Source organism: Myotis nattereri (assembly GCF_964212035.1).
Source record: "Myotis nattereri genome assembly, chromosome: 16".
NCBI lineage: Eukaryota > Metazoa > Chordata > Mammalia > Chiroptera > Vespertilionidae > Myotis > Myotis nattereri.
In genome coordinates this window covers 39,683,012-39,699,760 of record NC_138091.1, presented here as the reverse complement: position 1 = coordinate 39,699,760, position 16,749 = coordinate 39,683,012, and the positions used below count along the sequence as shown (strand labels likewise).

Genomic DNA, 16,749 nt, shown 5'->3' with positions numbered 1-16,749 from the left:
CACAGTAACTAGATTTCAAAAAAACCATCAAAAGAATATTTTAAAAATTAATCCAGACTCTTCTCTTTAAGTTCTTTTACAGAAAGTTTTAATTGTGGTATACCACAGTAGCTTTAAAGGGGGATGGAGAGACACTTGAAAAGATGAATTATTTACTCTCATTAAAATTAGTTAACAGGAAAGTTTGTGCTGATGTCCAAGAAGCTCTTTGTTCTTAAATTAATTCTCATTCATACTCTGAATATAAAGAGAAATAGGCTTTGAATTCACATCACAAAAACACAATTACGGTGATTCTTTACTTTTTCAAAAAAGTAGAATTCCATGCTTTTTTTCACCTCCCATGTAATTTATTAAATTACATATTTATCAAACCCGATTGAAATTATAATTAACTGAGAACAGCCTAATATTAGTGCCAAAAATGAACAATGATCTGAAAGCGCTAAAAACTTAGAAAGGTTCATCTGTGTAAAATAACAATGTATATTCTATAATACAGTCAAAAAAATTTATTTTGAAATTAAATTTGTTGATACTGTATTTTCATGCTTTCATAAACCCTCATTAATACAAATAAACCTATTTACCTATGGTCATTTAAGTCATCTGAAGTGATGAAAACAAAAAGTTGTTTGTTTTAAAAACAGCAAGAGAAAGAAACTCAGTTACCTACAAGGGAATACCCATATGACTGTCAGCTGATTTCTCAACAGAAACTTTGCAGGCCAGAAGGGAGTGGCAAGAAATATTCAAAGTGATGAATACCAAAAACCTACAACCAAGATTACTTTATCCAGCAAAGCTATCATTCAGAATTGAAGGTCAGATAAAGAGCTTCACAGATAAGCAAAAGCTAAAGGAGTTCATCACCACCAAACCAGGATTATATGAAATGCTGAAAGGTATCCTTTAAGAAGAGGAAGAGGAAGAAAAAGGTAAAGATACAAATTATGAACAACAAATATGCATCTATCAACAAGTGAATCTAAGAATCAAGTGAATAAATAATCTGATGAACAGAATGAACTGGTGATTATAATAGAATCAGGGACATAGAAAGGGAATGGACTGACTATTCTTGGGGGGGAAAGGGGTGTGGGAGATGCGGGAAGAGACTGGACAACAATCGTGCACCTATGGATGAGGACAGTGGGTGGGGAGTGAGGGCAGAGGGTGGGGCGGGAACTGGGAGGAGGGGAGTTATGGGGGGGGGGGGGAAAAAGAGGAACAAATGTAATAATCTGAACAATAAAGATTTAATTAAAAAAAAAGTTGTTTGTTATATATTATATTAAAATTTATTATTGCTTCTATCATTGGTCCCCTTTTTATTTTTATGAATAAGAATGTCTTAAGAAAATGTACCTGCTTTATTTTGAGTAAATATAATGCTTGATAATAAACCTACAAATATTTAAAATGTGCTCCCCTTTATATTAAAATATTTTTGAAAGTTCCAAATTACCACTGGAGAAAATGCAAGGAGTTATATTCAGAGCAATATGTGCTAAAACAGTCAGACATCACTCGGGATATTCTTGGAACTAAAAGTCTTGCAACCTAAGACAAGCCAGAGTTACACAAAGACCCTAGTAGGCAGGCAAAGTCCTTCCCTTCACACAGCTAACTGCAATGCTCATTGGTACCTTGTTCAAAGTAAATATATGTTATTTATGCAACTGATTGCATCTATGGCAATTACATGCAAGAGAGGAATTCATCGGTCAAGATATAAACAGTTCACTTCATCAGAAAGGCAGTGTCTCCTATTTCACTACAAGTTAATCCCAATTTCTTAAGTTTATGACAACTGTTTCATTATTTTTATACATACACTGAAAAAAAAAGTAAAAATATATCTAAAAAATGAACAGTTTTCCAAAGCTATTCTTTGATACACAAGAAAAACAATAGACTGATTAACATGATGCCTTAGAATTACTGAGGAAGCAGGAGGAACAGTGTGGAATATTCCAAATACACCATTTCTTTGACATCAGGATGCTCACCAAAACTTTCAGTACTTATTTGCTGTTTCTAAGTCATCGTTGGAACTTTGATAATATGAAACTAAAAGTTTGTGGAGTTAAAGCAACAAACAGAAGTAGAATCTGATCTTACACAACTCTTTTGGGTAACATGTTGTCCGTCTTCTCTGTAGGTTGGACTCCTAGAATGTGATGTCCTTTGGAGTTTCGCAGTGTACTGTTCCCTATGGACAGACAAACATAGTAACAATCAGAATTGGGGGTATTCGGAGGACGTGTGAATTTTCAAATCTAAGCTTACCAAGTTTTCTTGGGATGAGATGATTATTTATATTAACAATGATGTTTCAGTAGCCAAGAAAAAAAATCCAAATAACTTATATTTCTCACATTTTATTTCATTTAAACTATAAATAAGATGTCACCTAAAAGCCACATACTTGCTTACAAACAAATGCGATCTTTAAGTAGGAATATAATTACTACATGCATTTAAAATGTTCTCCTCCATTCACCTTACCCTAAATGTAGGAAGAGAAAAAAATAAAGCATATATTCTTAGATAATTATTTTAAAAGGTTAGCAAGTTTTGTGGAATTCATGTTCCATATGAAGATGAAACCTAAAAATATATAAAATAATGAAACTTTTATGTCTGAAAGTCTGAATTACTTTGGAACCTTGTCAGAAACCACAGATAAATCGAAGTCTTCAATTTAAAAATGCACCATGTCACCCTGGCCAATGTGGCTCAGTTGGGTGGGCATCATCCTGTGCACCAAAAGGTTACTGGTTCAATTCCTAATCAGGGCACATGCCAGGGTTTCGTGTGGAGGCAGTCAATCGATCTTTCTCTCCCTCTCCCCCCCCCCGACTCTTTCTCTCCCTCCCTCCCTCCATCTCTAAAAATCAATAATAATAATAAAAATTAAATTTAAGTGCACCATGTTAATTCAGGTAAAATATGATAAGTACAACATGTGTAGGGAAAAAAAACTTGAAAAGACTTTTCTCCAATGTAAAACACAATATAAAAATACCATTCTCAATATTCTACCCTAGCCTGGTATTCTACTCTACACGTTTACTCACATTGCTTCAATGAAAGTTCCATGACTACAAATATCTGTTCTCTGAACAGCTGCTTCAATATTTGTGAAATGGAAACTAACCATTATATAATGAATTAAAATCACTAACTTTCAACCACAAGCCATGTCAGGATTTCCTTCACAAACAGTGAGCTGTACTAAGTATTCCAAAAAGATAAAATAGTAACTCAAGACTACATTGAATGTGTTTTTTGGTAGTAACTCTAATAGAATAACATTCCTTAGACTAGTTACAAAATAATTTAGAATATCTGGGAAAGCTATTTTCAAAAGAGCTATCCGTTTTGTCTACCCCTACTCAAAATCCCACATAGCTAAATAGTTAAAAATAAATGAAAAAAAGTAGATAAATATTTTGAAAATAATCTCATAAGCCAATGTGCTAGAGCTGATAGAAGCATTTAATACTCAGTGTGGGAAGAGGCAGCCTGATATATTAAACTAAGCAGTGGCCTGTTCTTCTTTAAGAATAGATTAAACAGTCATAAAAAGGAGCTATACTTAAAAATTGAAAAATGCTTAAATATTAAAAGTAATTCTTCTCATAGAAAATATTAATAAAAAGAAGAACTGAAACATTTATTGGTTTATTACACAGGGTGCATACATAAAACAACACAGCCTTCTACCTCACTTGTAGCATCCTCTGTACCAATCTTCCTCTTTCTCATCACAATAAATTTTCAAAATAAGTTATTGGGCCCATACTCTGACCTGCCATATACTCTTCCATCAGCAATTTGCCTTCCACTCACCCTGAAAGTGCTGTATGTAAAGTCATCAACGATCTCCTAGTTGCTCAAGCAAATGAGGCATTAACGTCCTCATCCTCCCTAGTTAATCTCACCAAGGCATGAGGGACAGTGTTTTAAAGCTGCCATGTTCATTGGCTCCACAGAACCATTCTTCCCTGGTTCTCTCCTTGGGAAATCTTCATAGAAACCTTCACTAGCTTCCACTCCCTACATCCCATACCAGCTAAAATCCCAGGTGCCCGTGCCTAGTTTTACCTACTTTCCTTTTACATGCTTTCCCTGGACAATTCAATATGCTATTAGTTTTTTAAACAGTAAGAAGTTTGGATTACCAAATTCACATATTCATCCCAATTGCTCTCTCTGCCTCCAACCCCATTACAAATACAAGTTAAATAGCCCCACCTCCATTACAACATGTCCAAAAACAAATGCATTCTATTGCCCCAGAACACGTGCCAACGCAGGCCAAGTGGAGCAGAGGCTTCCTGAGCCAGCTCCAGGTGAAGGCGGCTGAACCAAGGAAAAGAGGAAGGTCAGTATCAGCACTAAAATCTGGCTGGCACAAGAAACTTAGGGCATTGGGCCTAGATATTTCATTTCTGGTCACCGAGACTGAGTCAAGCTGGTAACACAATTAACTGAAACTGTAAGTACGCACAAAGGTAGCTCAGAATCACAGAGATGGGGCTGGAGGTCAAGGTGAACAGTGAGACAGAGGATAGAAGGCAAAGCTCAACCCTATAAACCTTCTTCTGAAGGTAACACACTAGCAAGCCATGGTGCTCATGAAGACAGCCTACAATTACTACAGGGGGCGTGATTACAGCGAGCTCATGATTATGGTACTCGGCCAATTAGAAAAGAGGAACTATGGCTTGATTAACCTGAGGGCGCCCGAAGTAACAGCCAGAAAAGCTCCAGCACATTATAAGAAGCCCTGACATCAAATGCCTTTTCACTCCTCGTAATAACAAATTGGGTATAGGAAATAGCCATTTTTTCCTTTCACTTTTCCCTAATGCTAAAATATTTCAACAGGAATTCAGAAACATTTGCTCAGCACCTCTGTTGTTCCAAATACTAGAGGAACAGAGACTTGGTCCCTACAAGGAGAAAGAGATAACCAATGACACATATAAGATTTAAAAACCTAAAGAAAGAGCAATCACATTTCTTTTGTCCTCCTACAAAAGAAAATGTATTTTTAAAGGGAGAAACTTATAAAATGTATTTTTAATCTGTGCTCTGACTGTGATTCAGGTGAACATTTCAGTTGTAGAAAGGAAATGAACAATCTATGATCATAAAAATGTGCTTACAAATGAAAAACATGATTATCAAATTGTAAAACCATAATGGAAGAACAGCTGACTAAATATAGCATAAAATCAAATCAGCAAATTGAACTAGTTCAAAAAGTACCCTAAGAACACAAAGGAGAAAATAAAGGGATGAATATAATAATAATAATAAGCAAATGCAAGAGATAAGGAAGATACATTCAAAATCTCCAATGTCGAAATAACATGAATTCCAGGAGCAAGTAAGACAAAAATTTGGAGAGTAAGAGTTAAAGATACAGCAGTGACAGTGGCAGTTAAGACCGCACCAGAGAAGAGCCTAAAAAATAACCCAGGACACCACGGTGAGCAAGAACAAAAATGCAATGCCGTGAGAAGGATGGACACTGAAGGTCTGCCAGGCCCTGGTTCCAGAAACAACCAGAGGCAGCAGGAAGTGTGACTGCAGAGGAGTAGGAGGGAATCAAAGTTCCTCAAAGTAGAGGAATAAAGTCAAACTCACCAGGAAACCAGAGGCAGGGATGGAGTTCCTTGCTCTGAGAGGAAGCCAAAGACCAGTGCGGGTGGTCATTTGAAAATTATGACTTATAAGAAGCTATATGCCCCAGAAAGGCAAAGAACATAAACGCAGCCCCCAAAACAAGGGGTCAGAATGGCTTCATGTGAAAGGGACAGAACATTCAGAATGAAAAGAGGCTTCTGAGTCCCCAAATTCTACAAATGGGAAGCAGGCTAAGAAAACTACTAGGCTTAAAACAAATCACTTCTTATGGTAAAAGAAAGGTAATTCAGAGGGAAAAGCCCAGGCCATGAAGAACAAACCCAGGAAGAAGCACTAAGCCCTAATCAAGACATAGGTGGCATGGCTCAGTGGTTGAGCATCGACCTATGAACCAGGAGGTCATGGTTAGATTCCCAGTCAGGGCACATGCCCGGGTTGTGGGCTCAATCCCCAGTAGGGAGCATGCAGGAGGCAGCCGATCAATGGTTTTCTCATCATTGATGTTTCTCTCTCTCTCTCCCTCTCCCTTCCTCTCTGAAATCAATAAAAGTATATTGTTAAAGAAACCAAATAATTTTTTTAAAAAAGGAACAGGCAACAGATAGGATGTCTGGCTAGATTTCAGAATGCTGTAGAACTGTCATTGTATATGTGTTGCACTTTCAGTTTTCTAAGTGAAGGTCCAGTTCCTCTCTCACCTGTGTTGCCTATATGGGTGGATGGGGCGGGGCGGGGGAGGGAGGGGGGGGGGGGAGGGCCGGCAGAGTAACTTACTCCTTTAGTTCACAGATGTTTAGATTGGAAAAAGCCACACCAGAGAAGCCTTAGCTACACCTCGCTGGATATTATTTTTATTAAGTTTATTGAGATATCATTTATTTACAATAAAATCTTACCCATTTAAAATGTAGAATTTGATGAGTTTTGACAAATGTATATATGGTATAACCATCACTAAAGAGACAGATTCTATCACACCCCAAAGTTCTCTTGAGCTCCTTTGGAATCAATCTACTCCCTTCTGCAAACCCAGGCAACCCTATTTTGTGGAATCTCAAATACATGGAATCAAAACTATGTACATTTTTGTCTGGCTTATGTAACTGAGGAAAATGTTTCTGAGATTCAGCCATGTTGTTACACATATCAGAAGTTTATTTCATTTTATTGCTGTAGTATTCCAGTACGTGAATGAACCATCACTTGCTTTTTTACTCATATGCTGATGGACATTTAGATTGTCTCCATATTGGGGCTATTATAAATAAATCTTCTATGAATATTCAGGCTCAAATATTTATGTGGACATGCATTTTCATTTCTCTTGACGAAACACCTAGGAATAGAATTGTGGATCATATGGTAAATTATCTTAAACTTTAAAAGAAATTTGCAAAGTGGGCATGCTATTTTCTATTCCTGTCAACAGAACAGACTTCCAATTCATCATATCGTAATCCTATTGGTCTTCTCAGTCTTTATATTTTTAGCCATTTTAACAGGTGTGTAATGTATCACATATTTATAATTTGCATTTTCCTAATAAAGAATGATGTTGATCACCTTTTCGTTTGTGTGTATTAGCCATTTATATATTTTCTTTTGTGATGTGTCTGTAAAATCTTTCACACATTGAGTTGTTATCTACCTTTTCTTGAGTTGTGAGTTCTTCACATATTCTGGACCCAAGTGCTTTGTCAGATGTATGTATTCAGAATATTTTCTCGCATCCGGGCCTTGCCAGGTAATTTTCCAAATGGTGTCTTTTAATTTCCATAGTCCAGTTAATAGTTTTTTCTTCATTTTTTAATATCCTATTGTAGAACTCTTTGCCATGGCCACAAAGATGTTTGTTTCCTTCCAGAAGTCCTATAGTTCTTAGCATTTTCATTTTCATTCTATAACCCACTTCATTTCCCCCATGTGGGTATCCAGTTGTTCAAACATAATTTGATGAAAAGGCCTTCCTTCCTTCACTTCATTTCATCGCCATCTTTGTGAAAAGTCAATTAACCATATACATACGCAGACACCTATTTCTAGAATTTCCATTCTATTTTATGGATCTCTCTATCCCTCACCAACACTGCTGTCTTTATTACCGCAGCTTTAACTCTACAAATCGGGACTGCTAAGACCTCTTTTCTTTTTTTATAACCGCTTTGGGTTTAAATCAGGCAGAGGAAGTTCCTTTCTATTCCTAATTTGCTGAGAGTTTCTATCATAGATGGATGTTGCCGTTTGTTAAATGTTTTCTCTGCATCTATTGAGATAATAATGTGATCTTTCTTTCTTATTTATATAATGAAATGGATTTTCAAGTGCCAACCAACCTCTTACTACTGGAATAAGTCCATCTATTCATGATATAATATGCTTTTTATGTTTTCTGGATACAGTATGCTAATTACAAATTTTTAAACCTATGTACATGAGGAAATATTGGTACACAGTTTAATGTTCTTGTAATGTCTTTGTCTTCTTTCAGAAACAAAAAAAAATACTGACTTAACCAAATGAGTTGGGAAACATTTTGTCTTTCTTTATTGTACAAAAAAAAACCATGCAGAACGATATAATTTTCTTCTATAAAATCCTGATACAATTCATCAAGAAAGCCATTGGAGTTTGGAAAGTTATTTGTGAGACGGTGGTTAATTACAAATTAAATTTCTTTGGTAGAGAGAGGGCCACTTACATTTCTAATTTTTTCTTGAGTCAGTAGTGATTTTTGTGTCTTTCAAGAAATATGTCTATTTCATCAAAGCTTCCACTGGTATAGTCATTTATAATATTTTCTTATAATATTAATGCCTGCAGGATCTGTGTGGAGCTTCTTTCACTCATTCCTGAGATTGCTAATTTGTGTTTTCTTTCCCTTATTTATCTTTAGTTGTGGCAAAATGCACCTAACATAAAATGTACCACCTTAACCATTTTTAATATACAGTTCAGTGATTGTAACTACATTCACACTGTTGTGCAACCATCATCACCATCCATCTCCAGAGCTTTTTCATCTCACCAAACTGAAACTCTGTAACCTTTTAACAATTAAGTCCCCACTCCCGCTGTCCCCAGCCCCTGGCTACCACCATTCTACTTTCTATGAATTTGACTATTCTAGGAACCTCATATAAGTGCAGTAATACAGTATGTGTCTTTTTGTGACTGGCTCATTTCCCTTAGCATAATATAGTCAAGGTTCATCCATATTGTAACATGTCAGAATTTCCTCCCTTTTTAAGGCTCAAAAATAGTCCATTGTATGTAAATACCACATATTGTTTATCCATTCATCCATTGATGGACATTTGGGATGATTCTGTCTTTGGTCTATTGTGAATATGATGTTATGAACACAGTTGTACACATATCTGTTTAAGTCTCTGTTCTCAATTCTTTTGGATTGATTGATCATAAGATGATTCTGTTTTTTCATTTTTTTGAGGAACTACCATACTATTTTCCACAGCAGCCATACCATTTTACATTCCCACTAACAATGCACAAGGGTTCCAATTTCTCCACATCCTTGCCAATATTTATTTGTTTTTTAAATAGTTGCCATCCTAGTAGGTGGTATCTCACCATGGTTTTGATTTGCATTTCCAGAATGATTAGTGATGTTTATTTAGCATCTTTTCATATGCCTATTTGCTGTGTGAATATCTTCTTTGGAGAAATGTCTATTCAAGTCCTTTGTCCATTTTTTCAACTGGGTTTAGTTTCCTTACCGAGTTGTAGGATTCTTTACATATTCTAGATATCAACCCTTTTTCAGATATATGATTTACAAATATTTTCCTCCATTCCATGGGTTGCCTTTTCATTCTGCTGACTGTGTCCTTCGATAAACAAACGTTTTAAATTTTGGTGTAGTCCAGGTTATCTATTTTCTCTTTTGTTGTCTGCGCTTTTGGTGTCACAGCCAATTAATCATTGCCAAATGTGTTGTCATAAAGCATTTCTCCTATATTTTCAAGCTTTACACTTAAAGTTTGTGTGTCTTGATGTACGCATTATACATTGATTTTAAGTTTACCACAAAACAAAGAATGAATTACAGCTACATTTATTAACTTGGATGAGTCGGAAGTATACGAGAGAAAGAAGCAAGTGTCAAAATAATATACAGGGCATGATTCCACTTATATAAAGTTTAAAAAAATGATAATCACAAACTACCGAACAGTGGAGCTCTCGGGAGAAGGGAAGTGGAGGCAGTAGGGAAAGGACACAGAAGGTCTCCTGGAGTATTGTAATGTGCTATTGCTTGGCTTAAAAGGAAAGGGATGTTTATAATTGTTCTTTAAACTGTATCTGTGCATTTTCATACACATTTTTCAGGTGTGCTTTTCACAGGTGTAAAACACTTTAAGAGTAATACAACTACTGCACCAAAAATGACCAGAACATTAAAATGAGAACTTTAGATTCATGACTTTGCATTCACCTGAACAGCAGGTAATACTGTTCTATGCCTTCTTCAGAACAGTCTTCTATGGCATTGCTAAGTATGAATGAAAAATAAAAATAAATAGCAACAAGTAATAATGCAGGAAAGTATCAAATAATACTGAAAATAAGAAAATGAAAATTACTTCCAATGACCCACACATATTTATTTTAATTTTTCAAAGGTAACTGTATTAAAAAACAACAACACTAAATTTCAAAAAAATAAGAAGCTTCACAAAACTAAAAGTTGACCAGAGATTCATAAACATTTTAAGACTTCATAGTGTTCCCATTTCCTCCTTTAAAATAACACATTTGATTTAAAAAATAAAAACACCTTTAAAAGTCACACATTTAAATCAACACTTATTAATATAACTCTGGTTTAACAGTATAACACTCAGAAAGTACCTTAACTCCCTTAATATTAAATGTTACAATATATTTATGAGCTGTCATCCTTTTTTGTTTATTAAAAGGGCAATTAAAACTGTCCCATATTATAAACTCACAAAAAGAAACTTGCTTGTGAAATAAAAAAATACTATTACAAAACCCCACTCATTAAAATATTTTTAAAAGAAAAAATGACTAATTTTGTCAGAAATCCAACTCACTGGGGGGGGAAAGAAAGCCTAAAAGAAATGTAAGACCATTATTTTCAAGCCTATTACCTCTCAGTTACAATTTGTTACCACTTGACCTTGCCTTGGTAAATATCTAAGAATGATGTTTAATTAGCATTTAATTTAATGATGTTTAACGTTAAAAATTAATGAGTAGCTAAGTGACTTTATAAGTGTCTGAAAGTTATGTTTTATTGATATCCTAAGAAATAATAGCTTATTTCTAGAGCTCAAGGTTTAATGTCTAAATAACAGTGTCTATTGTGTTAAAAATATCAAATTCCATAAAGTGTTCTGCCCAAAAAATGATGAAGATGATTATTTTTAAAATTAATATAAAATAAATGATTTTTCTTTTTTTGAAAAGACTTGTTAGGGACAGCTGCTCTGAAACCTGTACTGAGCAGAGGAGCAACTAGAAGCTGATCATGGGCGATCATCATGGAAAAGGGAGATACCGTGAACCAAGCTAAGCACAGAATACAGGTCTCCCCTGGGGCAGAGGCAGTTCCTGTGCACCAATACCCAACTCCTAGTCCCCAGTCCCATTCCACTTCCCCACCTAGCCAGCACCTCTTCCTCTGGTAGGTCAGGTTTTGCAATGGCCCAGCAGAAGACCCAGGTCTAGAACTCCAAGCCCGGTTAGGGATCCACCAATCACCTATGGCTATTCAAGTCAATTAAAATTTAAGGGAGTACAAGAGGGTAGAGGGGTCAAATATACGGTGATGGAAGGAGAGCTGACTTTATGTGGTGAGCACGCAATGCAATATACAGATGATGTAAGATAGACTTGTACACTGGAAACCTACGTAACCAATATCACCCTACTAAATTTAATAGAATAAATGAAATTAAGTTCCTCAGCCACACTAGCCACATTTCAAGTGCTCCAGGGTCATATGGGAACAGTGGGACTATATCAGATGGCACACCTATAGAACATTTCCACCATCACAGAAAGTTCCGTTGTATAGGGCTGCTGTGGAATATTTTTGCCCAAACAAAAGACTATTCTTAAATAAAATAAACATACTTTTGTGAATAATACTTAAAGATGTTTAACTATGTGTAATCCTAACCATATTTACTTACACCAATGGCCATAAAGACCCCCTCGGAAGGAAAGGTATTGCTTGACTCACCCATAAATTCATCCAACAACCTCCGAGCAGGAACTATTTATAGTGTTAGTGTCATTTACATATAAAAATGGAGTTTAACAAGGTAAAAAGGTCATTTATAGTTTTTTGAGTATCCAGACTAAAAATTAAATCAATATTTTAAAGTGAAAAATGTTTTTTTCATATAAATCATAAGTACATATAAAACATAATCACAAGTACATTTTCACTATACTTGGGCACCATCTGCTGGCCATGTTATTAAACTGCACAAGAAATGAAATAGTACTAGCTATATCAGGGGACATTTGTAAAGGACACAGTCCCAGCTTTTTGCTACAATGCATTCCCAGAAAACCACATCATAAAGCAGATCATTGTAAAGCAAATCATATTTTTCCATTAAGGGCAGGAATATAATTAGATCCTTCATTCCAAACTAAAATCTGGCATTAAATATCCCATGGAAAATCTCATTAAAGCAAGATGCAAAAATTATACTCTTCTATAATCATTTAAAATAGGATAATTATTCTCTAAGTCCTTTCCTATAGGTATGAACACATTTATTATTTAGAGAACACAAATTAAAATATAAAACTTTAATTATATAAAGTTAACCTAAATTTAATATGGTAAAAGTAATATATAATAAATAATAATTCTACTTGCACACTCCTAGAATTTTTAAGCAATGTCGATAGTAGTTCTTTATAAAATGGCATCTAAAGAAATCCAAACTAATGCCTTCTTTTTCATCAATAAAGTCCTCTATAGTAAGTAGGATTAATGTGTTTCTTCTAGTGCAAAGCAGGGTTTAAAGGTTGGGGTTGATTCAACTTTACTCCTCTTCACCGTCGCCTAACTCATTCATTTTCATAAAAGTTTCAAGTAAATATAATGTGGTATTAAATCATTCTTTTACTATCCCACAACCTAACTGCATTGTGGTGATCTGAGGCTCGCGAGCCACATGCGGCTCTTCCACAAAATACCGACTTCTGTGCACAGGCCACGAAGTTCCAATAGCACTGCACGTGTACGCCTGCACATGGTATTTTGTGGAAGAGCCACACTCAAGTGGCCAAAGAGCCGCATGTGGCTCACAAGCCGCGGTTTGCCGACCACGGTGCTAGACCATATCATACTTCACTAAAAAGTCACATAAATCATTACAAGCCATTAAAAAGAAGCTTCAAAACATTGTTCACAAAATTATAAGACAAGTATACATCCTATTATCTTATGTTCTGGTCTCTGGGGAAATGCATGAGCTGATGACATGAACTGAAGTCTACTATTACTTAGGCAGCTTCTAATACATGCTGTGGCAAAATGGGGGGGGGGGGGAGCCATCCACACTATATTCCATCTCTCCTGGAAAAAGGGACTTGCTAAGTTACACAAATAAAGATTCCTTCAATGTCTCTTTCAAAATACTGTTACCACTTTGTACACTGAGAGTATGCAGAGTTCATACTTATAGTCAAAACCTTTTACATAGTCATTAATTCCATTTATTTTTCTCAGGAACACAAAACAATGTTTAGTATCTCAAAATAATTAATGACCAATAGGTTTTAAGATAATACCCTTTGGGAAGATTACATAATTAGATAATCCAAAGAAAGGTCAAACAATCTAATATGCAAGCCCCTGTATGAACGAGGAAAATGACAATCACCACAGCAGAGATGGTGGATGGTGGCAGCAACAGTAACACTTTCACGCATCCCACGTCAAAGACTCTCTATCTCCATTTTACAAAAGATGAAACTGGGGTTTAGAGAAACTAAGTAACTTGCCTGAGGACACATGGTTGCCAAGTGTCAGAAGTGAGATCTAAACGAAGGCCAGCTGCCTCATTTCAGCTCAACCTAGAAATAACCAAGAACAAAGGCACAGTCCTCCAGGACTGCTGATGTAGCTCAAGTGGGGAAAAGACGACTGAAGTGAAATTTCCATATTTGCTGCATAAGTACTCACGCCTACCTGGTTTACTAGAGAGAACACAGGGTCTGAAATCATAAAAACCTGGGTCCATCACTGGGAAAGTTGCTTGACCTTGCTGAAGCTGCTACCTCACTGTAACACAAAGAGCAATCATGCCAGCCTCACGCAACTGTAGAGAAGATATAGTCAGATAACTCACAAAAGACTTCTAGAATAGTATCTAGCACACAGTAGGTGCTCCACCAGTGGTACAACTTGTGCCACTGGTTTCTGTTTGAACAAATTAGGAATACAAGTGGAATACATAAATATTTAGGTTACTTATGGGAAAAATTGTCAATCTTATGTTAAGATCTGTCTATTTGTTATATATAGCAAATTTATTAATGTGCATCACTGTTAGCAATGCGCATATCAAACAAGATGGCATTTTGGAGGGCACATTGACTGTAGCAATAAAAAAATAAGTGTGTGATTATTAAAACTGACATAGACACATGTACAAAAAATGTTTGTAACTTTTCTCCCAGGCTAGTCCTATTCCATAAAGGTAAAACAGTTTTGTATAATGCACCCAGAAATACTCCATGCACATGTACACACATGTATCCACATATGCTCTTTAAAATACACAGATAAACACACAAATGGAAGCTTCCTATACTTTCATGTACTTCTTTTGAACTTTATATATCTTAGAGATCCACCCATACTAGCCCATATGGATTTCTGTTACCGATGCACAAGATGTTGAGCCTACTAATGATCCCACTAAATTTGTTAATGTGTCTAGCTATTGAAATAGCAATCCTTTTCTGGGGATAATGGCCCCAAACACATGCAGAGGCATAACGGTGTATGTAATAGGATGTTAACATTCTATAAAGACATTCCTTATAACAACAAAGAATTGAAAGCAACAGACACAGGTTAAATTACAGAAAACCCACACTATGGGCTATTATCTGTAATTTAAAAAAAGAGGACAGACTACATGTCACAGATTTAAGACAAAAAGGTAAGTGATGAAAGAACAAGTCTCAGAACAGAACATGTAAGTCAATGTGTAATTCTGTAATGACATATGTGGGGGTGTGGGAATGGGTCTACTCTAACGTGATACACACCAAATTGCTGATCACCAGTACCTCTCGTGAGGACAGTGAACTAAGGAGGACATGGAGAGGACTTCGATTTTCTACTCTACACATTTCTACACTGAGGTTTTTATGACAAGCAAGTATTGCATATAGACTGCATACTTTTCTAAAATGAGCATAAAAACTCTACCAGTCATCTCCTGCTGCATAGCAGATTGCCACAAACTGGACAGCTTTAAACAATCATACATCTTCCCAGTTCCTGTGGCCAGAAGTGCAGGCACAGCTGTGCGGGGTCCTCTGTTAGGGCCTCTGCCATCAGGATTTGACCAGAGCTGGGTTCTCATCGGGAGGCTGGACGAGGGGAGGATCCACTTTCCCCACTCACACAGCGGTCAGCAGCCTGCAGTTCCCTTACGGCCAAAGAATTCATGGCAGCTCACTTCTTCAAAGCCAGCCAGGAAAAGGCAGTGCAACACTACAGCAAGTCTGCTAGCCAGGCAGTCTGAGATGTCATAATGTAATCGCGGAAGTGCCATCCCAGCATCATTGCCATATTCTACTAGAAGCCAGTCACAGGTCCTGCCCCGCTCAGGAGGGAGAGTACACAAGGCTGTGAACACAGAGGGGGAATCACAGGCATCTGGAAGTCCGCCTGCTACAAAGACAATTAAGGTCTTTACCAGATCTCAATGGTAGGCATCTGGAGGATGACCAGGTGGCAAAATATATGAATATAGCTCATGGCTGTAGAACTAAGTGAGATTAACCAACCTGTACAGGATGAGATCTAAGTCTATGGTCTCACAGTAACACTGTACATTTTGGAAAACCATGCTCCAAACTCAAATACAACTAAAATATTTCATTGTGAAGAAAGTAAGCAGATCTTTGATATAGAATACAATTAGAGATCTCATAAAATAGCAATGCAATTTGGAAAGTGATTTTTCTAAAAGAAAACATGACTAATACACCAAACTATGAGAAAGGAGAGGAAGCAAGAATAAAACCGGCATGGACATAGCGGAGTGCTGAAACTATTTGATGTGCAATACTAAGCTTACCAGCGGATAATGTATATCTGGTGGAAAAAGAAAGCAGATAATAAGCCTGATGGAATATAACCTCATAACACTTCTAAGCTGTTTAGAACCAGGCTACACACCATCCCACAGGAGGAATAAAGGTAAAGGAGAGGTGCCATCTCTACTGAATAGGAAGCCCTAACAAAGAGGCTTCAAAAGGACTCTGCATCTTTAATAATATAAAAAGGCTAGGACACAAACAGCATAATCTAAAATGCCATTAGAAATACTTCACATACAAAAAGGTCTAAGTAAAGCAGGATTTTATAAAGTGATCAAAAAAGAAACACTAAGGGGGAAAATCTTTTAAGATTAAAGAGGTTTTTCAAAGGACAAGTTGAAGTGGTTGTAAAATTTATGAGGCAGCCTTAAACTTCAGTTCTAAGTAACAATAAATTATTCACTATAAAAATATACATGTGTCAAATATTATAAGCCTCTTAAACTTTTGGAAAACAATTTCTTGCAGAACTGATCAGATGTGTTAGGTCCCCACTAGCAGACGCTCTCTCATTAGCCCAGTATGACCACTCGGGGTGCAGGAGCAACTGGAGAAAAGAACTGGGAAGACCATCGTTCCACTTCACACCACTTCTGACCCAACTCACACATTATGTATTTGGCCTTGAAATCAGCTGTATCGCCTTTAGCTAAACTAAATGTTAGTTTTAGTTTCTAAAGGCCTTCATGCAAATAAAATGTCAAAGATCTGTTCATCAAATTAACTTTTTAC

General features: G+C 36.3%; 1 protein-coding gene across 1 annotated transcript in view; it reads right to left on the bottom strand.

Moving 5' to 3' along the window:
* The window catches only part of CEP112 (centrosomal protein 112), a 296,754-nt gene that overhangs the window by 262,683 nt on the left and 17,322 nt on the right, over positions 1-16,749 (bottom strand). The window contains exon 5 of the mRNA XM_081109907.1: positions 2,125-2,215. Coding sequence (XP_080966033.1) covers positions 2,125-2,215 — 91 coding nt within the window. The remainder of the gene's footprint in view (positions 1-2,124; positions 2,216-16,749) is intronic.